This window comes from Apodemus sylvaticus, chromosome 2 (genome assembly GCF_947179515.1).
Source record: "Apodemus sylvaticus chromosome 2, mApoSyl1.1, whole genome shotgun sequence".
NCBI lineage: Eukaryota > Metazoa > Chordata > Mammalia > Rodentia > Muridae > Apodemus > Apodemus sylvaticus.
In genome coordinates, this window is record NC_067473.1 from 65,159,590 (window position 1) to 65,182,865 (window position 23,276).

General features: G+C 39.6%; 1 protein-coding gene across 1 annotated transcript in view; it reads left to right on the forward strand.

The window, feature by feature from the left end:
- Mgam (maltase-glucoamylase) overlaps positions 1-23,276 on the forward strand; it is a 166,194-nt gene that overhangs the window by 138,217 nt on the left and 4,701 nt on the right. Inside the window, exons 71-91 of the mRNA XM_052173524.1 lie at positions 3,134-3,286; positions 3,700-3,900; positions 4,135-4,289; positions 5,263-5,431; positions 5,677-5,773; positions 6,618-6,730; positions 7,791-7,916; positions 8,868-8,996; positions 9,244-9,354; positions 9,644-9,706; positions 13,664-13,798; positions 14,208-14,295; positions 15,069-15,207; positions 16,178-16,311; positions 16,432-16,466; positions 16,558-16,674; positions 17,692-17,840; positions 18,443-18,527; positions 19,667-19,723; positions 21,772-21,896; positions 22,896-22,984. Coding sequence (XP_052029484.1) covers positions 3,134-3,286; positions 3,700-3,900; positions 4,135-4,289; positions 5,263-5,431; positions 5,677-5,773; positions 6,618-6,730; positions 7,791-7,916; positions 8,868-8,996; positions 9,244-9,354; positions 9,644-9,706; positions 13,664-13,798; positions 14,208-14,295; positions 15,069-15,207; positions 16,178-16,311; positions 16,432-16,466; positions 16,558-16,674; positions 17,692-17,840; positions 18,443-18,527; positions 19,667-19,723; positions 21,772-21,896; positions 22,896-22,984 — 2,470 coding nt within the window. The remainder of the gene's footprint in view (positions 1-3,133; positions 3,287-3,699; positions 3,901-4,134; positions 4,290-5,262; positions 5,432-5,676; positions 5,774-6,617; positions 6,731-7,790; positions 7,917-8,867; positions 8,997-9,243; positions 9,355-9,643; positions 9,707-13,663; positions 13,799-14,207; positions 14,296-15,068; positions 15,208-16,177; positions 16,312-16,431; positions 16,467-16,557; positions 16,675-17,691; positions 17,841-18,442; positions 18,528-19,666; positions 19,724-21,771; positions 21,897-22,895; positions 22,985-23,276) is intronic.

Consider the following 23,276-nt stretch of genomic DNA (forward strand, 5'->3'; position numbering starts at 1 on the left):
TGGGGCAAGGATCATAAGGGCAGATGTTTTTGTTTTTGTTTTGTTTTCCCAAACTGATTCTTATTGCCTCTCAAGAGTTCTGCTCTCTTGCAAACTTTATTATCACACACACACACACACACACACACACACACACACACACATACACACACACACAATGTGCACATAGATAATACACATACAAATAAGTCACACATGTCTCATATATATATGTGTGTCACATATATATATATATAAATGATACACAAACATACGTGCATGTACACACACACACACTCCAAAACACATATACGCTGTAATGACATATTTAAGACAAAAGAACTTGAAGATTCTACCCAAATGATTATTATGTATGGATTAGATGATACCAAGATAACTTATAACTTATCACTGGAATGTGATACAACCTTATCCCACACACATACATACATGTACAGACATACACAGACACACAGACATAAATGTACATTATGTGTTATATATGTACATACACACATATGAACATAAATAGCACAGACAGGAAAGTGGAGGTCACATCAGATGGATGCAGATTCGAGAGCTAATGGCCAGTGCTGACACCTAATACATTAAATTTTTGAAGTTTTATTTTAAAGTTTTAATGCTTTCGCCCCTTTCTTTCTTCAGTATCAAGATTCTAACTCCAACACACACATACATGCTGATGATATATTTAAGATAAAGAACTTGAAGATGCAACCCAAATGATTTTTTGTATTGGATTAGATGATAACAAAATAATTTACCAGACAGAATTTTTGTTGTATTACTTAATGCCTTAATAAAAGGAGAAATCCTCTCTCAGTAATCTTGAGCACACATAATAGAGTTGCTAGATTGACACAAATGAAGGTTTTACCAAATTTTGGGAAAATAAACCAGTTTCTACTTCTAGTGCAATGGCATGTTATTATGTCAGAAGTTTTGTCTTAATGACATGTATTCAGGATACAGGTACCATGAACTAAAGTGGTGTATGGTTGGTTCGAATTTGCTGGTGTCCAAAGCTTAGTGAAATTGCTGAGCACAACTTTGTATAAAGGATGGGGGATGGATCTATTAAGATGGTGTTTATGGTGAGATTCATTAGTTGACCATGACAAGGTATCCCTAAAGGGCTAACAACATTTTGTCCTTCTGTTGATATTAGAATATTGAGAGTTGCTAGCATACATTAGTAGATGAAGTTTCTAAGGACTGATATCCTTTCTTCTCTCATGATTGCAAGTGGCTGCTTAGTTCTATCAAAATGCCCCTATTCTAGGAGAAAGAAAAGGGGAAAACAAAATAATCAAAAAGGAAAGCTAGTAAGAAGAGGATGGCAGAGGTGGAGCTGAGGGAGAAGGGAGAAGGAAACACTTACCTAGGTGCTAATGGTGAACTTGATGTGAACTTTTCAAAACCACAGCTATAATACAAATTAAAATGTAGTTATTGCCTGAGAGCTTTGCTATTCTAAAGTGAAATACCACCAAAGCACATGTGTTTTATGAATAACAAATCAGGAAATATGTTCCACAATGGGCCCTACTTTGCCATAAAAGGAAAGTAAACTCATTCAAGTTGAGATATCAGAATTAGCCAGTCCAAGAACAGAGAATAGCCTCATGTTATTACCCAGACAATCCTGTGGATGTTGTATCAACAACATTTAAAGTGGAAGTTAGTTTATTACAGAGGAGACATGTGGTAAGATATTTTAGGGTGTTAGGTGGTAAATTAGGAAGGTCATACTTGTTTTAATTTTCAAAGACTCTTACAATGGTTCTTGAACATTGTTAGAAATAGTACTGGAGACTTGGAATTGGTAAAATGGGGAAGTATCAGATAAGGAGAAGATTAAGAGAATCAGGATAGTCCTTAAAATGTCACCTTGCCTCCTAAAAAATGAATAGGTTTTTAAAGAAGTATCAACTATTAAAAAAAAAGAATTAGAGAAAATGTTGAATATTTAACTTGATGAATAGGATGTCAGAATATTTCAAGATTTAAGCAGACAATCTTGGATAAGTGTTAGGTAGGGAAAAATGTTACTCCCCCCCCCCCAACTCACTAGTTTTGCAACTGGTTAAATTAATAGTCAGAAAATTCATTTAATTTGTGTAATATCTCAAAGAAATATAAGAATGGGAGCTGCCTCAGTTTCGTTGATAAAATGCAGTGGCAAGGGCAAGTAGAGAAGGAAACACTTATCCTGACTCATGGTTTAAAGGACTGGTCCATTGGGGGGGGGGTAGAGAGATGGCTCTCCAAAGGTTCTGAGCTCAATTCTCAGCAACCACATGGTAGCTCACAACCATTTGTAATGGGATCCTAGGCCCTCTTCAGGTATGTCTGAAGACAGCAACAGTGTACTCACATATATAAAATAAATAAATAAATAAATAAATAAATAAATAAATAAATAAATAAATCTTAAAAGAAAACAAAAACAAGGTTTGTTCCATCATGGTGGGGAAAAAATCAAGATGTCAGGAGCTTAAAGCATTTGGTTACATCACATCCGCAAACAGAAAGCAGAGAGGGATGAATGGATGGATACTGCTGTTCATCTCAGGCTCCAAGACAGGGAATAACGCCATTCACACTGGACAGATGCTCCCTCCTCAATCAGTGCAATAAAGATATTCTCCCACAGGCATGACCCTAAACTCATGATCCAGGTGATTCCCACGTAGGGGAAGTTGACTCCATTAACTGTCACATGAACCTGAGACTTTGCTCCTGCATGTTCTCTACATGGCCACAGTAACAGGAACACTGCTGTGGGGAGAGAAGCACAAGAAGAAAAGTCAAATTCTAGAAGAGAAGAAGAAATTTTTTGTGACAAAATAAATAGGAACAGATAGGTCATGGAAGGAATGAAAAGAAACACAACAACTACTATTTGTCCCAATAATTACACCATTTAGTAAAGACTAGTAGAGTAGTGGATTGACTTGTCCCTGTCACTGCTGATAGTCTCACATCTAATACACAGCTTTCCTCCTTTAAGACAGAAATGTGCCTTGAACATTGAGACTGTTCTCATTTCTACTTAATTTTCTTCATTTTCATATTGTGTAAGGGCTTTGTTTCTAATGAAAACTTTCTTGTGCCTTGTTAATCCCTACAGGTTGCAGTTATTACAGGTATCCAACTTCGCCTGAATGAATCTTATACGGTGGAGTGGGATGACAGCATTAGGGATGAGGAAAAGATAGATTGCTATCCAGATCAACATGGGGCTTCTGAAGCAAACTGCACTGCCCGAGGCTGTATCTGGGAGGTACTGCAGCTGAGGATGAAGATGTGTGTGCATGTGTATGTGTGTGTGTGTGTGTGTGTGTGTGTGTGTGTGTGTGTGTGTGTGTGTGTACTAATACTGCTCAATGTTTCATGAGCATGATGTATTGGTATACTTTTGCATAGCCTTAAATTCATAGGGAGAAAGGATTGCTTCAGGGATCTGGTGAAGATTGGAGCATAACTGGGGATAGGATTGGGATAATTTTAATAAGTACATTTCTTAAAGACCAGCTATTAAGATATAGTATAGTATTTTATATATTAAGATATAAAATCACACACACGCACACATACACACACACACACCTCTTCATATAAATTGCCTTTTCTAACCTTTTCTATTTGATAATTCAGGATTCCCCTGCTGATCTAGGACATTGAATTTCTTTCCAGGAATCCAGCTCTTCTGGGGTCCCTTTTTGCTACTTTGTCAATGAGCTGTACTCAGTCAGCAATGTTCAGTATGATGCAAATGGGGCCACAGCTGACATCTCCTTGAAGGCTTCACCTTATAGCAATGCCTTCCCCTCTACACCTGTGAATGAACTGCAACTACAAGTGACCTACCACAAGAATGAAATGCTGCAGTTTAAGGTAAATACAGGGTATGCGTGTTATCAGGTGTGTATAGGGTCTTTCTAATCCTGATGCTCTTTGCTAGTAAAGGCTACAGATCCTTAAAAGCAGTTTTGTGTTTAAATTCCTGCAGTAAAATAGACTGTATTTTAACTGAACACAGAGAGACATGAGGCCATTATAGAATAGTATTTTAGAATATCAGAAGTTATTTTTCCACCTGTATCTTTAAATGCATTTCCTCTGGTCTAGATCTATGACCCAAACCACAGTCGATATGAAGTCCCAGTTCCTCTGAACATCCCCAGCACTCCATCCAGTACCCCTGACAACCGCCTCTATGATGTGGTCATCAAGGAGAATCCATTTGGGATTGAAATTCGTCGGAAGGGTACAGGCACTGTAATGTAAGTGGTTCCTGGTCTGACTCCAAGGATCTGCTTTCTTTACCGTTCTAAACCAGACTCATTGTTGTTGAAGACAGCTGTCTTAAAGTGTAACATTGCCCATGACCAGAACCATAATGAAGCAATTTCCTTTTGATCTGTAATTAGGAGGAAGTCTTTAGCATCCTGAGGGTAATTTGTAAGACATTTACAGTGGGACAGTTAAAATATTTCAGAGCTCCCTTCTGCATCTTAGATGTTATTGTGCAGATTCTTGTTGGAGGCACATGAATGGCTGTTCTTAGAAAACTATGATAGATAGTGTTAAAATACACACAGGAAGCTAATAACCAAGCTGTATAGGAAAAGGGACAGGGCGACCAAATTACTGGGAGGTCATTGCTTCTGATAATGTGGTCTGAGTTTGTCTCTAAGGAAGAGGTATCATTTGAAAGAGAGCCTTTATAAAGAAGAGCCCAATACGGAGTTCCAGGAGAAGAAAAGTAATGTTTGTGTTAGAAAGGAGACAAAAAGTGTGATGTTCAAGGAGGGAAGTTGGCATGTCGAGATATAGAGAGAATTCAGTGACATAATTGAGAGGATGAGAGTAGAAGGTAAAACAGGGTTGACAAATGGTTTTGGAAGGTGAACAGCACTGGAGGATTGGTAAGAGATCACTTAAGAATATGGGCAGAACTGTGACCTGAAGTGTGCTCTCTGTAGTCACAGTTGTAGATGCCTGCAGGAAGGTCCTTGAGGAGCAGGGCACGCGTGAGTGACAGCAGTTGACGTAGTAAGAATGGCTTGGGTTTTCTACTATGCAGAGGATACTTGGAAAGGCAGCATTGGAAGGGGGATGAGTGGATGATGACCACTGGGCCATTAGGTGGATTTTGAGATTGGTTTACACTGATTGACTTATGTTTTGTTTGAGGGCCAGCTGCTAGAAACCACCAGGGAGATGACTTTTGTAAATATCCCTTCTCCTCTGCAGCTGGGACTCTCAGCTCCTTGGCTTCACCTTCAATGACATGTTCATCCGCATCTCCACCCGCCTGCCTTCCACATACATCTATGGCTTTGGGGAAACTGAGCACACAACCTTCAAGATAGACATGAACTGGCACACGTGGGGCATGTTCTCCAGGGATGAGCCCCCAGGGGTAAGGGCAGAGTGTCTGTGGTCTGTCTTCTGTCCCCTCCATCTACTCTGTGTCCTGTGCTTCTTTCCAGATGCTACTTGATTGCTCCCTTCTACTGTTAGGCAAATGGACATATTTTTAAGTGCCCTTTTCCTCCACTATTCTTAACAGAGGAAGCCAACTCAACTTAGAAATCAAATTTCTGTGGAGTTTTTTTTTTCTCATGCACTGTCTCCTAACCTCTTTTTTTCCCCTATTACTCTCAGTACAAGAAGAATTCCTACGGCGTCCATCCTTACTACATGGGTCTGGAGGAGGATGGCAAAGCCCATGGAGTCCTCCTGATGAACAGCAATGCCATGGGTAGGATGACGCCTGTGTCCTCTTATTGTGTGACAATCATTCTTGAATTTTTTTAGAATGGTTTTGGCTTGACTATATCTTAAGTTAAAAATTATGTCTCTGAGTAATGGTTTTTCCTGCTTAGCCTTCAATTTATCATAGAGATTTATGATTGCTACGTTTACTAAACTTTTATTTGGTATTATGTAAAACACTTATATAAGAAGGCATAGCAAAAGCCTTATTCCTGCGGGTCCCCAAGTTCCTGGGTGTCAACTGGAGGCAATTGGCTATACAACTTGGATTACTGACCAGATTTTTGGTTAGAACACTGCTTCTGGCAGAATGAGGTTGAGAATGTTTTTATGCCACATAAGAAAGAGGCAGAAAGTGGTTAAGAGCACTGACTGCTCTTCCAAAGGTCCTGAGTTCAATTTCCAGCAATCACATGGTGGTTTACAACCATCTGTAATGGGATCTGAAGACAGCTACAGTGTACTCATATAAATAAAATAAAAAACTTAAAAAAGGGGGGGCAGGAAGTCAAGTTCATAAATACATATTGTAGCTGCTAGTGAAGCCATGGGAGATGAACACTGAGACTTGGTGCTACTTTGAGATTTTTATGAGTTTACGCTATTATGATAAAGAAGCTAGGTTAACTTAAGTTTTCAGAGTTTTAAAATCTCTAATAAGGAGCATTAAAGGGACAGGATCCTGTGGGTTTTTCCTTTCATATTTCTTTGTTGGTTTAGTATGGAATGTCTGTCATCCATGGTAGAAGATGGAAATGAGAAGCAGTGCTTTCAAGTCTAATTGGTTAACCTTAAGGTGTTCATTTTTGTTGATGTTTTCCTGTCTTCAGACGTGACATTCCAGCCCATGCCTGCTCTGACATACCGCACCACAGGGGGAGTTTTGGATTTTTTTGTATTTTTGGGGCCAACTCCTGAACTTGTCACTCAGCAGTACACAGAGGTAGGAAGCTCATTTGATCGTCATGTATTAATGTTAGCACACTCTCTGCTCCAAATCATGTGCTTATTAGTGTAATTCTCACATGGTAATTGCAATCATTGGTTTTATCAGAAAGAAGTATATTATAGAAAAGAGCTCAGCCTCTACACTCTAACAGCATTACATTTATAGCTTCTCTAATTGTTATAGCTTTGCAGGCAGACTGGTGGTATTAGCAGTGGTGGAGTGTCATGCTAGTGGGGGGACAGGATTTACAGTTCTGGTAATAGAGTTAGGGGTGTTTGTGTAAACCTATTTTTGTTGAATGGTAATAGTATGTGGGTGATGGCTATATTGATAATGATTGTATAATGACAGTAATGCAGTTGATGATAGTGGGGGGGGGAGGATATCATTAGTGCTGCCATTGCTGCTGCTGATATTGGCTAGGGTCATGATGACCATGGAGCAATGGTGATGGTATTCATGGTAGTGACAGTGATGTGGTGGAGATGGAAATGATAACTACTGTGATCCCCAACACAGCCATTTGTGTGACCATTATTATATCAGTTAGCTGCTACACATTAGATCACTTCAAAGACATCATCACATTAAATATTCATAAAAACACTGTGAGAATTTACTCTTATCCCTATTTATGAGAGGCAAAATAAGGAAAAGTAAAGTCACATAAACTTCCATGTGGTCACACAGTTGCCAGATCTAGAGCTTCTTTGTTAAGGTAGGGATTTTACCTATAGGATTTGTGCTCCTAACCATGGCATTAGACTTCATTTAAGGAAAGGGGGCAGCATTTGAAATATAAACAAATAAAGTAATTGATAAAAAATAAAAATGTTAACATTTAAAAATCTTAGAATGAAGTAAGATTTATCAGAATTCCTAGAAAATAAGCTCTAGGCTACCAGGAAAATTTTATCAGGGTGTCATCAGGGAAGATGGATGTGTCTCCCCAATATTGTTCTAGAGTTGAATTTGTTTAGTTTGTACTGGTCCAATCTTCTTTTATGGACATTCCAGCTTCTCCTTAGAAGTACTAATACTTTCTGTTTTCTAGTTGATTGGTCGGCCTGTGATGGTACCTTACTGGTCCCTGGGATTCCAGCTGTGTCGCTATGGATATGAGAATGACACTGAGATTGCCGACTTGTATGATGAAATGGTGGCTAAACAGATCCCCTATGTACGTATATGTCATGCTGTCATGGTATACCAGCTCTACAACCTCAGAGTTAGCCAAATCTGTGTACAGCCTGTTCCTACTATGGTGTATTCTTACTCCTGGGGTTCTTAGCATTGGCTACTCAGACTAAGAGTGAGGAACTAGTGTTGGCTCAAGGAATTTAGTCATAAGAATAAAAGATTTCTTCAATAGTTATGCTTAACTAAGAAAAAATGAACCCAAGTAGAAAAAAAATGAACCCAAATTAGTCAGACCATTGTAAAGAGTTGTTATGGCTCTAACATTCCCATGACCCTGAAGCACAGCTCTAACAAATGCAGAGTCTTAGACTTCATTTCCAAGGAAACACATGTGGATTCAATCTCCCTCATTTGAGGGCAAGAGGCTTCCAATAGTTCTGATCTAGGGGATTACTTTTCATATTTAATCTATTTTTCTATGCATTGTTCTGTTCTTCATCTTATCATCATTAAAACAAAGTAGGTAGGTAATTAAAAACTATGTCTGGTTGTCCTCAGTATTGCTTGTCCACAGTTCCTGTATAGTTTTGCTTTGTTTGTATTGACTTACAGCAGACTTACTGCCCATATCTTATGAGCCCATAGTTACAGTTGCTATGATGAAGAACCACTGATTCCAGGGGCAGTCTGCTAGGGGACATCACCATAACCAAGCCCTACAGCATCAACTTTCAAAGCACATGTTTTAATAGTGCTTTTATATATATTTACAGCAGTCCTTCCAGACAGGATTTACCATTTATCTTACTCTGTTTTCATGTTAGATTAAATGTTATTCTGGGTGTTTGGTGAAGTCACATGGGAAAAAGAAAATGAAAAATATCCCAGAAACCAAACCTATAATATGGCATCACTATATTGGGCCAGAGACATTCTCTTCTGGAGCCTGGACTGGCTCTACCATCAGCCACTCTTCCTTGTGTCATTCTAGGATGTGCAGTACTCAGACATCGACTACATGGAGAGGCAGCTGAACTTCAAGCTGAACCCCAAGTTCTCTGGGCTTCCAGACCTGATCAATCGCATGAAGGTCAACGGGATGCATGTCATCCTCATTCTGGTTAGTTCTTGTGTGAAAGTGGAATGTGTAGACTGTGAATGGGACAATGGACTTGTGTAGGGATCACCTTAGGCTGTCTGACCTTTCCTATTCTAGGAAAGAAATAGAAGCGCAATTAATATGTGTATTTCTTGGGAGCCATGGAAACTACAGTGCAAATCAAAACTGGGAAATAACAACCCTCCAAACCTCACCACCACTCTATCTTCCTTTGTAATGCCTCACCTGCCCTGTGCTCTGACTGCAGGACCCAGCCATTTCTGGCAATGAGACACAGCCCTATCTTGCCTTCACCCGGGGTGTGGAGAATGATGTCTTCATCAGATATCCCAATAATGGAGGAATTGTCTGGGGAAAGGTATGAACTGGGCAGTCATTCAGTAATCCTTATCCTGAACCAGGAACTTGTTAACATGTTTGTAAATGTGGCTTTCACCTAGTCCATTTGGTCTTTAGGGTTTTGGTTTTTATTTTACAGCTAATGTTTTCTGACAATAATTAGGAGCTTCATGGGATCTACCTCCCCATAGAACAATCCTACATGAAAGCTGAAATTATAGGACTGTGGCTTATAGTTTTCTAGGAAACTCTGAATATGGCAAAATTATCTGAGGCATTTCTGTGATCTTTTCTTCTTCTGCCCACAGGTCTGGCCTGATTATCCTGATATTAGTATGGATCCTTCTTTAGACTGGGACAGTCAAATAGAGGTAAAAGGCACTTTGTAGCTTTTGAGTGTAGTCAGGAATATCTTGAAAGGGAAGCCATACCCAGAGTTCTAAAAGTTCCAATTAGTGCTACTGAGCATGGTGAAGACACTCTTGTGACATGTATCCTTCCTGTCATCCATATACTGATGACTTCACACACACATTTTCTTCTCATTTACGTTTTAGCTCCAATTGTGCTGTCAATATCATTGTTTTTAAGGTCTAAGACTCAGAGAATGCAAGTTACATGCCCATGGTTATTTATTTCAAATCCAAAGTTGTCAGAATACAAGGGTCATCAGCCTTTCAATTGGGAGATATCTCTAAGGGATTATTTTTTCTTTCTTGATTGTGGTTCTTATTGTTAAGGCAGCATTTTTCTCTCTTAAAAAGGATATCTCTTTTAAATAGTTTCCAGCCTTTGTCTTTATCAATTAGACATTTTTTCTATGTATGTTTTTCCCTATAGACAGGCTTCTCTGTCTCCACACTTATAAGTTCTACCTCTGACTCCCCCTCTGTTCTGGGTCTCGGTGTTGTTTATACCTCTTTAGTCTAGCATTGTATTATACAATTGCTTTTCCCTGGGAGCAAGTTCTTCCTTGTAAATGATCTAAATGATCCAGATGCACTAGGCTCTGAACTTGTTTTCCCTTGGGCTTCACTCTTATAGACTGGTTGCTTCAATTAATATGTGGTTCCTCCTGCTCCTATCTGTATTTTGGCCAAGATGCTTACCCAACAGACTGGTGTGTATCCTGTTGGGTTTCATCTCACTTGTTTGATTGTCTGATAATATCTGAGCAGTGTCCTTAGGGTAGGGTGGAAATCTCCTGGAAAATGTGTATTTGACCTAACCTTTAGTCTTCTTCCATATAATTATTCTTTCCAGACAGGTGTGTGTGTGTGTGTTTCCTTTTTACCTAGAGAATCGGGGAAGTCCAAGAGAAGGTCTATTTATCTAGGACACCTAGTCTGGGGTGATTAAGTGAAGAAACTTGTTTTGTATTCTCAATCAGTAGTATAAATTATATTGTCTAAAGATTCTATGAGGGTGAAGAATTAACTAGTTAGACATTGTTATGGGGACAAAGCACAGTAGTTGTACTTGCAGATATTAGCCATGCACAAAAGCCCAGCACCACAAACTCTTTGAGAAACTATTTAAGTACAAATTTTAGCCAATATTCAGGGTTTTCAGTGATGCAGGACAATAACTGCAGTCACCAAGAATGGGGCTGATAGTAATTAGGACCAATATCCATGCTTTCCACAGAGAAGTTGGATTTCAAGGCCAAGTTTAGTCCTGGAGAGGAAGTCATACATTCCATAGAACTAATATGCCTAGGGGCCAAGAGCTCAGACTCGAGAGAGCTCTAATATAGTAGGTAGAATGTCCATTCGTGCGAGCCTGAGATGTCCAGTTTCTGGGTTTTGATCTCTGACCACCTTAGTCCCTTTGAAAGCAATAGTGCTGTCAATGTAAAATGAAACCTTCACACTTGGGACTGGGTTACATGAGTTATTAGACTGCACATTTTTATTTTCTATTAGTAGATGCAGTGGAAAAGAACAGAAGTTGATTAGGGCATATTTCAAGTATTGGTATAATTTATTCAGGCTCAGTTTATATTTGATTTATATTACTAACAAGAATGTATCTACGTTTTGATCTCTTTTCCTGTTCTTTCTTTCCTTTTTTCTTTCGTCCTTTATATCTATCATCTATCGTTTACTGTATGAAAAGACTTGAGAAAACTCCCCAGCTTCCTGTGCTTTTCATCACTTCTCACAGAGGACCACTTGAATCTGACAGTTTAGTTACGTCATGGGTACACAAGCCAGAGACATTCAATTACAAAGGTTCTGTGGGATTTAACTATTGACATTGGGAGAGGTGTCATTTCATCAATCAGAGGATTGGCTATAAGCTTATAAGATCTATACTCCCTCAGTCTTTAAGGCAATGCTGAACTTGATCTTAAGGCCCCTGATAATCTGAGAACAATCTTAGCATAACAACTGGTGAATACTATTCATATTCAGTGCAACACTGAGTATGTAATGACCAGGAATCCTTAAGCTCTTATCCAAGTAATTTTTCACAAAACATTGTCAAGCTTTAAATCAATCTTGGTAAGAAATTCTTCAGTAGACATCATATAAAATATTAAGACTATTCCTAAGTGACTCCTGGGCAATAGAATAATCATAAGTAACATGTATTTTATAAGATCTGTTTTATGAATCTGGTGAGGAAGAGCCTACTGGTGTCTAGGCCTGTCATTGCTGAGACATGTGTGAAACCAAGAGACCAGTTAAGAAGCTGTTAACAGAAGGATTGTGATATCAAGGCTCAAACATTTAATCCCTAAGTACAGATTTGGATACAGAAAATACCTTTTGGTATTTTGCAGTTCACTGTGGTAAGCAATCCTAGGGCTAGTCATACAGGTGGACTCATGATATCAGAAAATGGGGACCTATCAAATGGAAGACAGATACAATCTGGCAAGTGTTGATAATAGATATAGTAAGGCAGAACCAGCTCTTTGGACTATGGTGGATCATTTTTTAGTACACAGATAAGGACCATCAAAACTGTACATAGATTAATAAAACACTGTCAGACTGATTTCCCACTTGTATCCCATAAGGGATTCCGTTTGGGCTTAGACATAGCTTATAACTCTTATTTATTCATATTCCCTTTCCCTTCCCCCTCCACACTGTAAGGATTTCAGCAATTTGTTCTCTTGTTTATTATATAAAAATCTCTTTGTCTAGCATTCATTTCTCACAAAAAGACACAGCAGAAAGTAATTCATCAAGATCCTGAGTGTAATGATAACTTGCCTCCTTGAGTCAGTCCTCTGAATTCTGATGCCTTTTTGTTTACTTCAGAGCATTTTGTTTTGTGTTGTGTCTAGACGTTGGACCCTGTAAAAGTGTAGCCCCCAGACCAAGCTTTCTCCTCATTGTTCCCACTCTCTTACTCTAGGCTCTCTGATTCTTAGCTCTTTGACTCTCATAACATGATGAATAACATAGGGGAGTCCATTTATTAAAATATACCAAAGACCATAACATCCCCGAATGAGCACCAGTGAGATGGTATATAAGAGTTTATTGATACTTGCTGTTCTTCCCTGGCATAAGTTTGCAAATAATCAATGAGAATTTATAATCATTTTAAATTATTTCTCAGGTTCTAAGATGATTACAGTAGGGAGTATAAAGATCAATCTAAAAATTTTAGCCAAAGCCCTACCTCTTTAAAGCTGTCAATGCAACTAAGGAGTGATGCCTTGGATCCAATTTTCTTATGCACCTTGCTTGTATTATTTGAGAGCAGATGAAGGGAGGATAAAGCTTGTGACTTACATCTTCTTATACTGAATAACATAAAATTATGAGTTTTATGTGCTCTTTGAAATTATAAATAAGAGACACACAGGAGTTGTTCTGATATCATGAAGTTATCCCCTTGTTCTGAGTGAAAATCTTTCTCTCTCTCTCTCTTCTTCTTCTTCTTCTTTTTTTTTTTTTTTTTTTTTTTTTTTTTTTTTTTTTTTTTACCAATTTGGCATTCAGTATCAGAAAAATGTCTTGCCTCTTATACATTCTCACTGGCTCCTTATTTTTCTCGGGAGGGTCATTAAGAAATAGGGGTCAACTTGAGGACTAAGAATCTATAACATGAAATAGTGAGTTCAGAGTGTTGACTTGAAAAAGAAAAGCAGTCTGCAGAAAATTTATGAACATTGGAAAGAAAAATATTTAGTTTATGCTCATTTATCTCTGAACTTAATATTGCTAAAATATGCCAAAAATATATTATTCTGGCTACAACTGTCTACTACCACATTGTACAAATTTCTTTTGAACTAAGTTCTTAGGAAGTATTTTCTGTACAACATGTTCATTTCTGACAGGTAAATTGTGTTACTTTTGCAGCAATACAGAGCTTATGTGGCATTCCCAGACTTTTTCCGTAATTCAACTGCGACATGGTGGAAGAAGGAGATTAAAGAACTTCACAGCAACACAGAGGATCCTTCAAAGAGCTTGAAGTTTGATGGCCTGTGGATTGTAAGTGTGCATGTGTACACATGGATAGGTTTGGGTGTGTATATAACTGATATTGTGGGGGTTTTTGTGTAGTCTAGAGGATGATAATCATTCAGGAAGCCTGGGTATACCACTTCATACTTCCTCTGACAGAGACTGGAGCAGTTCTGATCCTCCTTAGTCCTTAGGTCCTCTGAAATACCTACTGTAAAGCCTTGGTGATGGTTACTGAGTCTTTGGAAGCTTGATTGACCTGGAGAGTTCAGTTGCACTTTCTAGCAAGCCTCCTAACCCCCCTCGCAGAGAAAGATGGTTCTCCTTGGGAAGCATCTGTAGGGATCACTAGAGGTTGGCTGCTTTATTCATGCTTCCTTGTCTCTGACTGGATGTAAATATTTTTATGTGTAAAACATATCTCTGACATTTATAGGATATGAATGAACCTTCCAGCTTTGTGAATGGAGCAGTTCCTCCAGGTTGCAGTGATACTACTCTGAACCACCCTCCCTATATGCCACGTAAGGACCCTGAGTTTTCTCTACCAGCTGGGCAGTGACTGGAAAGATGAATTCTGCTGGAGCCCAGCAGCTAGAAATTACCCTCACAACCAAGGACAGGTCCTCAATGATGCTGTGGTGTACTGGGACCACAAACAAAACCGTGTGTGTGTGTGTGTGTGTGTGTGTGTGTGTGTGTGTGTGCTCATGAACCTAGACCTCTGGACAAATTTCAATAGTCAGTATAGAAGATATGTAACAATGTTAATGTCTGCAGGGGAGTCTAACAGATAAATGTGTTAGTTCTTCAGATTTTTGATTATTTAAAAGGGGTTTCCCATTCTCAGGGAGTCAAGGAAATTTAGAGTTGTAGTACTTATATATTACTTTTATAAGTTAGTCTAGGAGCTGTGTGACCTTCCATAGGTTATGAGATACTTCTCAATCTCAATTTTCTATGCCAAGATTCAGAAAATGATATATCAGGTATACAATTATTATAGAAATTATATGAAACAATTTTTACATTAAAAATCCAGCTCAGAGTTGCTCCAGGGTGTATGGTAACTTGCATGCTTTCCCATATATCCTACCAGTTTCTCCAGCAGACTTGGTGTTGAAATCACCCATAGGAATGCTGTAGTTCAGTGCTGACCACTGTTTTCATCCTCCTAAGAAAGAGGACACACCCAGGGATTGTCCTGATAGTCTTATGATACAGATCTTAGAGTACAGAAAAGAGGTCAGCAATGAGAAGATTCAGAATTGCCTTTCATTCTTAAATCCTCCCTCAGATTTGGAAGCCAGGGACAGGGGCCTGAGCAGCAAGACCCTGTGCATGGAGAGTGAGCAGATCCTTCCGGATGGCTCCCGGGTGCGGCACTATGATGTGCACAGCCTGTATGGGTGGTCCCAGACCAGACCCACGTACGAGTGAGTGGAACACTTTTCTGCAGTGGGCATTATCAGTGGGAATGTCTAGTCACTGGTGTAACTTCCTTGTATTTTCTTATATTTTTCTATTTGAGAGAGAAAGAAGAATTTAGTGGTTAATTGTCTAGTACAGTGGTTCTCAACCTACCTAATTCTATGACACTTTAATACAGTTCCTCATGTTATGGTGACTTCCCAACCATAAAATTATTTTAATTGCTACTTCATAATTATAATTTTACTACTGTTAGGAACTGCAATATAAATATTTGATATTTCTGATGTTCTTGGGAGACCCCTGTGAAAGGGTCCTTCAAACCCCAAAGGGGTTGTGACTTACAGGCTGAGATCTACTGGTCTGGAAATTCTTATTTCTTAACTAAAGAGTACTTCTGCATGGAGACAGATTTTTTATTATGACTGAAAAATCAGGTTTAAATATGGCAGTATCTCATCACTGAGAAATTAATTGTCCTTTTGAAGAACATGTTCATGGGGATAGAAGAAATTATTATATACTGTACCCAGTGATGTGATAATATTAGTTATTAGGGACAAAAGAAAAATGGTATTATAATCTATTTTATTTTAAAAGTAAATGATATGTACTGAGACTTTTAGCTATTCTTCTTAAATGATCTCAGGGTAGCTTACCAAATTAGGATAGTTCCACTTGGTGACCTCAATGAATCATACAACTTATACAATTTCAGTCTAGTAAAGGAATCTATCCTATAGCTCATCAATTATAGAAAACCAAACATCAAATGGATAAGCAGATCTTGTGATTGGTTAATATTTGGGGACAGTACAATGGGTTTACCACATGATAACGTTGCTAGCTGACTACTATGAAGAACATTAGTACTCTCTCATCAGCCAGAAGGAAACTAAGCCCAAGAGTTCCAGAGAACACAATCAGGGTTCTTCTTGTCCTACCTTCAACTTGCCTCCCTAATTTCCCAACCAGAGCTGTGCAGGAGGTGACAGGAGAGAGAGGGATCGTCATCACCCGCTCCACATTCCCCTCTTCTGGACGCTGGGCAGGACACTGGCTGGGAGACAACACAGCTGCCTGGGACCAGCTGGGGAAATCCATCATCGGTGTGTGGGCTCTGCCCTGGGGCTTCTGCAGGCAGGGGTGGGGGTGGGATTCTTGGTGAAGGGGGAAGAGGCGGCAGAGAATGAGTGCCTGTCCTGACCCTGCTGCGTCTCTCATTGCAGGCATGATGGACTTCAGCCTCTTTGGCATATCCTATGTAAGTGTCCTTTACATGCTCCTCCTCCCTAGGAAGATGACAGGGTCTCTCAGAAAGCACCAAGAGCTGACTTTGTTCCATGTTCTTTCAGACCGGGTCAGACATCTGTGGGTTCTTTCAAGATGCTGAGTATGAGATGTGTGTTCGCTGGATGCAGCTGGGTGCCTTCTACCCCTTCTCCAGGAACCACAACACCATCGGGACTAGGGTATGATGTCAGCTTTCTCATCTATATTATGTCATTGCAAATAAATATACATATGTAGATACACACACACACACACACACACACACACACACACACACACGTGTTACCTCAGTTTTTGAGAGCATTGTCTATGTTCCTTGGGGATATCTTCAAAGACGTTAAGCCTTCATTCCTATGAAGCATATTCTTCAGTATTATTTGATGATTCTTTATATTTGGAAGAATTTTATTTATGTTCCATAAGGAATATCTTATGGATTCATTTTTCTGAGAAAGCTGTGGCTGTTTTTCAATTACTAAGAATATTCTTGAAGTCTCATACACAACTGTTTTGAGTCCAATTATGTAGAAATACTTGGGATAATCTCTCAGATGTTGCAGCAGGAAATATTAAAAAAGAGTGCCGACATGTCCCCGTACTAGTGCCAGCAAGGCAACGGTGATCTGCAGGCCTCATGCCACTGGGCCACAGGACTCCTGCTAGCCCACCAAAGGACCCACGAATTCTCCACTGGTTAGGCCCGTGCTCCCATGGTCTGCCGGCTCCCCACTTTCCAGCCTCCACTCAGCAAATTCTCTGGTGAGGGTCCAGCGAGCTCATCTCACTTCCACACAATGCCCACACATCCCTACCACTCGGTAGAAGCAAGACTCTTAAAGCTTGATTAGCCAATCAGATTTATGTATAAATAATATTGCAATTTACAAGATGCCAATATAGTAACTTCAGAGCCAATTGGTTACAATAAAACCTTTATCCCAATATTTCTAACCTTATAAACACTTAGCTATTTTGGCTAGTAGATGCCACACAGGTCCAAGTCCAAAGCCATCTTGGTTCCTTTCCTTCTGCAACTTCTGAGGCTTCTCAACTCATAGCTCTACCTCTCCTTTCCTGTCCAGTCACAGGCCTTCCACTGCCCTAATATAATTGGACATGGAAAATCCTGCAATATTCAGTGACCTTAGTCCCTTGAGAGATAACAGCTAGACTCTGAACACTTTCTTTTCCTATAGAGACAAGACCCTGTATCCTGGAATAAAACCTTTGAGGATATTTCCAGAAGTGTGCTGGAGACCAGATACACCCTGTTGCCATATCTCTACACCTTGATGTACCAGGCCCACACAGAGGGCAGCACAGTTGTGCGGCCTCTTCTCCATGAGTAAGTGTCCAGCAGGAATCATGGTGACCAACTGAATCACTCATTCAACCTGCTGGGCGGGCATTGATGCAACAATTCTTTGAAACAACCAATGCAACAATATGCAACAATTGAAACCATCAGTCCCATTTGTTCTTTGCTCTCTAGGCAGAGAGAATACTTTATTCCCTCTTGTAACTGAATTTCATACATACCGCAGATCTTGGATAGAAGAATTTTTTTAACAAAAAGTTTTAAAATGATAAGTAAAATACCATAATTTCTTCCTTATTGGGACATGAAAAAACTATCTAATCTGTAATTAAAGTTTACAAACGCAACAATATCACTAAAGTGGGTGTTTTAAAGGTGAGTTTGGGGGAAGAGGCCTATCCTTATGCTAGGTGTGCATAAAGAGGGGTGGAGATATTTTATAATTCCAATATGGCCAAATTCCTTCTGAGGTTTGAGAAAAGTCACTTGCAGGAAATGTGGTCTATGACTAGAGATGCTGTTGAGCTTAGCTGCATTTCTGGCTTGAGTTCAGATTTGAGGGTTTCTTTAGGATCTTAGGCTGGGGCCTTTGTAGGATCTGATTGTGACACCTTGATTTCCATTTTTAGGTTTGTGTCAGACCGGGAGACCTGGAACATAGACAAACAGTTCCTTCTGGGTCCTGCTTTCCTAGTCAGTCCTGTGCTGGAGCCTGTGAGTATGAAGACCCTGGGGGTAGAAGGACCACAGCTGTCAGGGTAGATAAATATAGAGAGGAGAAAGCCTATGTGTTGGGGAATCCACCTTTTCCATTTTTTCCTTCTTATAACTGAACCAAGAAATATTAAAAGTTCTACTTGCAATTGAGGTGAAGTCAGGACACCCATGATGCCCTGGGGCAGAGCATGTGATCCTGTGATAATAGAAAGGTTTACAGCTGATTCCACTAACTTGGCCTCAGCCCAATCCTCATATGGATGCTCCTCACATGTGTTTCCTCTTTTCTTCATGTTGCCTCTCTGCCATGGACAAGGTGGAGACAGAAAGTTCTCTCTTTCCAGTTATGGAACAAACTATAACAACTCCTTTTTCCTGCACTGGCTTCCACCAGTTTTTCTTAGAACTGTGAAGAATCAGCCCTAAATTCTGCCAACTTTCTCAGCAAAATTAACCACTTAGGTGACCTCCCTTGGCTTATCTCTCTCTAAAGTTATCCTAACAATTCTGGACAGTGAAGAAGATAAATAGCCCTGTGTTATATTTGAAGATATACACTTCCCCTTATTTAGTATAGGGGGCTTGGATTCAGATGGGGACTGCAGAAAAAAGAATTCATTGCTAGTAGTCAATCCTCTCACTATTAAAGTTTGTTGGGTGAACTGCTATATAGCAGTGTGTCACCTCATAGCTCTTCCTAATGTAAGGGAACCTGAAAGCAGCTAAAATCTTTTTTTAACATCCTTTGAGAATTATTGGGTTTCTGATTAAAGACTAGCTGTTTAATATTACTCAGGTCTTTCTATACTTAGAAATTTTCTTTTGATCCTTAGCCAAACCTGAGTGGTTTTTCTCTCTAGATACGAACTAGGGTGTTTTTGTAAGGAAAGGGTCATTCAAGTTGTACAATCCAAGGGACATTATGAGGAACATTGGTAAAAAAACAAAGAAACAAAGAAACAAACAAAACTTTCCATTTAAAGAGACTGGGGAAAAATGACCTTCCTGTTATTGCTGATTTCAACAGAGCGAGACTCCAAACAGTCACTACTGTTGTAACTTCTTTCCATATGTATCGGTTTCTCTGTCCTAGACAACAGTTCTACTACTGACACCTTGTTTGTGTTTAATTACAGAATGCTAGAACGGTTGCAGCATATTTTCCCAGAGCACGCTGGTATGACTACTACACGGTAAGGTTTCTAAATGTTTACACAACCTGACAACAGTACAGAACAATTTTTTGTATCTGACAGATCTCATACTAAATACCCACCCTGTAAACCATGTCTTGCACAAACCACTTATTTCCTGTTGTTGATATTTTATCATCTTCTAAAGTGGGGTTAGAGCAAGACCAGAGAGCTGACATGACATAGAAATCCTTTTGATCAATGCCTGCCTCATTTTATCTTCCTGGGTGATGTCACTAAGCACAATTGGGTTAGTCACTTCTTGAAAATGTATAATAAGCTAATTTTTGCTTCCAGTATAGAGGCTTTTGCTTCTGTCTATTTATAAATATATGCTTCTATAATATAGATTAGTGCTTCTCACCCTTCCTAATGTGGCAATCCTTAATGTAGTTCATTGTGTCTTGGTGACTCACAACCATAAAATTATTTTCATTGCTACTTTATTACTAAGTTTGCTACTGTTATGAATTATAATGTAAACATCTGTGTTTTCTGATGGTCTTACTATCCCATGTGAATGGGTCTTTTGACTCCCAAAGGGGTCATGACCCACAGAAGAAATCTGCTAGTATAGGTACTCTTGAAAAGGTCTTCTAAATGATATGAGAGCCCTTAAATACATGTCCAAACAAGACATATTCACTTATAAAGTCAACCACAGGGACTTTCTGTTGCATATATCTGGGCCATAGTGATAATAGGAGAGAAGCTGGCAGGGAAGGGCCTCAAGAAGATACTTCAGAGGTGATCTCTTGAAGGACGTAGATAAGACAGAGCTTAATTCCTAGGAAAGAATTATAGGAAAGGAACAACCTTGCCCTTGTCTCCTGACTTACTGAGTAGAGCAAGGAACAGCAAGACCAGAAGCAGAGCCCTGCCTTAGTCCTCTCTCATTCAAGGACATTGCAATGGATCTTGGTGAAAACTCATCAAGAACAAAGGACCTTCTCAGTCCTAGGAGCACTGAGCTGTTTCCTTTCTTCTTGGTGGCTAGCTAGGTTCTCTTTTGGGTAGACATACACTAAGAGTCAACTTTCAGTCTTCAATGAGGACCTTGGAGGAAGAGTGCAGCTATTTCCCTTAAGCAGCCTTCACATGGTCTTGAATTTGCATGTTGATTGGCCTATACACTAACAGTCCTTCTGAATGTTTCAGGGCTTTTACTAGGGTTAAACAGGGAGACACTCAGGGTATATAGCTTAAGGGAGGCCCTCACTGGAAGGGCGGTCCTGAATTTGCTTGGACTTGAACTTGAGAGTGGAGATGCCTTAAAGTCTGCATCTTAGTAGACTGTTGGAGACATAGCCTTGCTGAGGTGAAAAACCCTCTGTAAAGTTTTAGGATTTGTAAGGCTAGGTACTTTTCCATTTGGAGTTAGCAACATAATGATGTGCTAATATTTGCTTTTCAAAAATGTTTATGGAAATCCAATGTAGAGTCTGGAGGTCCAGTGCCACTGCCCTCTAGTGGGCAGAAACAGTGCTGCTTAACATTTAAAAAGGCCATGCCCCAAGCCTGTAGTTTCAGTTTGTTGGTAGGCTGTGACAGGGAATTGCTTGAACAATTACCATCCATTCTGGGCTGTAGTATGCTATACTTATTGAATATCCCATGAAATTTGGTATGGTATGGTGACTTTCTTGGTATAGAGGATAACCATGTTGCCATGGTTGAGAATGCCACCAAGAATCCATGCCATAGTTGAGAAAATAGAGAAGGACATGAGACTTCTGACTCAAGCCAGAGTACAGCTCTCACATGTGAAGCAAGATTCACTTCACACATGGCAATAGTCAGCACATGAGAAAAATAAAAACACCACATTAGGCAAGGTAAAGGTGTCAGACAAGACAGATGTATTCAAAGATAAAAGCACAAAAACAAGTCTTTCAGATGCTTTCTATGGAGCAGGTGGATGCAGAATGCATAGATGGTACATGTTGAAGGGTGGGGACCAGAAGACAAATTCAGGAGGTGGTTGGAATTTCTGCTGAAAGCACTGCTCAGGATGGGTGCATCTTTCACCATCTCCCTTTTCCCCACAGGGTGTAGATATCAATGCAATGGGAGAATGGAAGACCTTGCAAGCCCCTCTTGAGCACATTAATCTTCATATTCGTGGCGGCTATATTCTGCCCTGGCAGGAGCCTGCCATGAACACCGAGTTAAGGTGAGTGGGGGCTGGTGTGGGACTAGCTACTACTACTAGTGAGCTTACTCTTGTGTGTGGGAAGGCCCTTCATCCCTTGAGTAAAACTCTGAAGCCTGAAAGTATTTGAACTGAATTTTCTATTTTGCATACTTGTATTTGGAGCTTTTTAAAAACCTGAACTCTGGACAACTTTTATTAATTGTTTTAGATCCGAGTGTATGAATTTGCAGCTTAGAAGTGACATTTGCAATAACATCAATTAAAATGGGGGTAGTCATATTTATATTTTTGAAATCTTCAACTCTTTCCTTAAGAATAAATGATTGCTGGAAAAATTTAATGATCTGGCAGCTGATACCTGAGGCCACTTTCCCTTAAAAACACTTAGGAGGTCGTGCTGTAAGTTTATATGGGAGCCGTCAGTCTCTGACCTCAAGTAAATTCCTGCTGCATCCCTGGACTATGCCAGTACTAAAACTATGTTTCATGATTTCCTATTTTTCTGTTATCAATCAGAAAATCATTTGAGTGAAGCATCACAATCACCTCCATTCCACAAATGAGGAAGGGGGTGGAGTTATTAAGATACATTAAGGAAAAGGGTGGAAATTACTCACTGAAATCCAGGTGGTCCTGATATCATACCTCAAAACTTCACCCATTTGTCCTCCATGTGTTTTAAACAATGGGTCATGAAAGAGGTTTACAGCCTCAGAAATGGAGAAAGAAGGGAGCCAGCTATGAGCTTTTATTTATTTATTTTTTATTTTTTTGAGCTTTTAATTTGAGAGTCTTACTCGAAAGGAACCCTGGATGCTATGTTGATGTCATTCATTTAGGTCATGCAATGGTCCAGCTATTTCTGCATTCAGGTAGAGCTGCTGCTTAGGGTCTTCTCATATGAGAACCCACTTGCCCCAGGAAGAACTTCATTGTACTACTTTGTCCCTGTGAAACCTGTTGGCTTGTAACTGTGACTGTGTTTTAAGCTAATGCTTCTCTCCATTCCCACCACAGCCGGAAGAAGTTCCTGGGCTTCAAGGCTGCATTGAATGATGAGGGACTTGCTGAGGGCTGGCTCTTCTGGGATGATGGGAAAAGAATCAGTAAGTAGGGGATGGCTGGAATTCCTGACCATATCATAGGTGAGGTTCTTAATTATCTTAAATGCTACCTTTTTGCTGAGACAAACTTTCATGAGATTTATGTCATTCTCTAAACTACATGATTAGTTGACCCAACAAGACAATGCTAAATGCACTCTTTATGTGACAGATTTTCCATCAGGAGTTTATAGGACTTGGTAACCTCTTAGGAGAACAACTAAAGTACTCTTTACTACCCAGGAGAACTTTTAGCCACAAGGAGCTTCTGCTGCTCAATAAAGCTGCACGCACA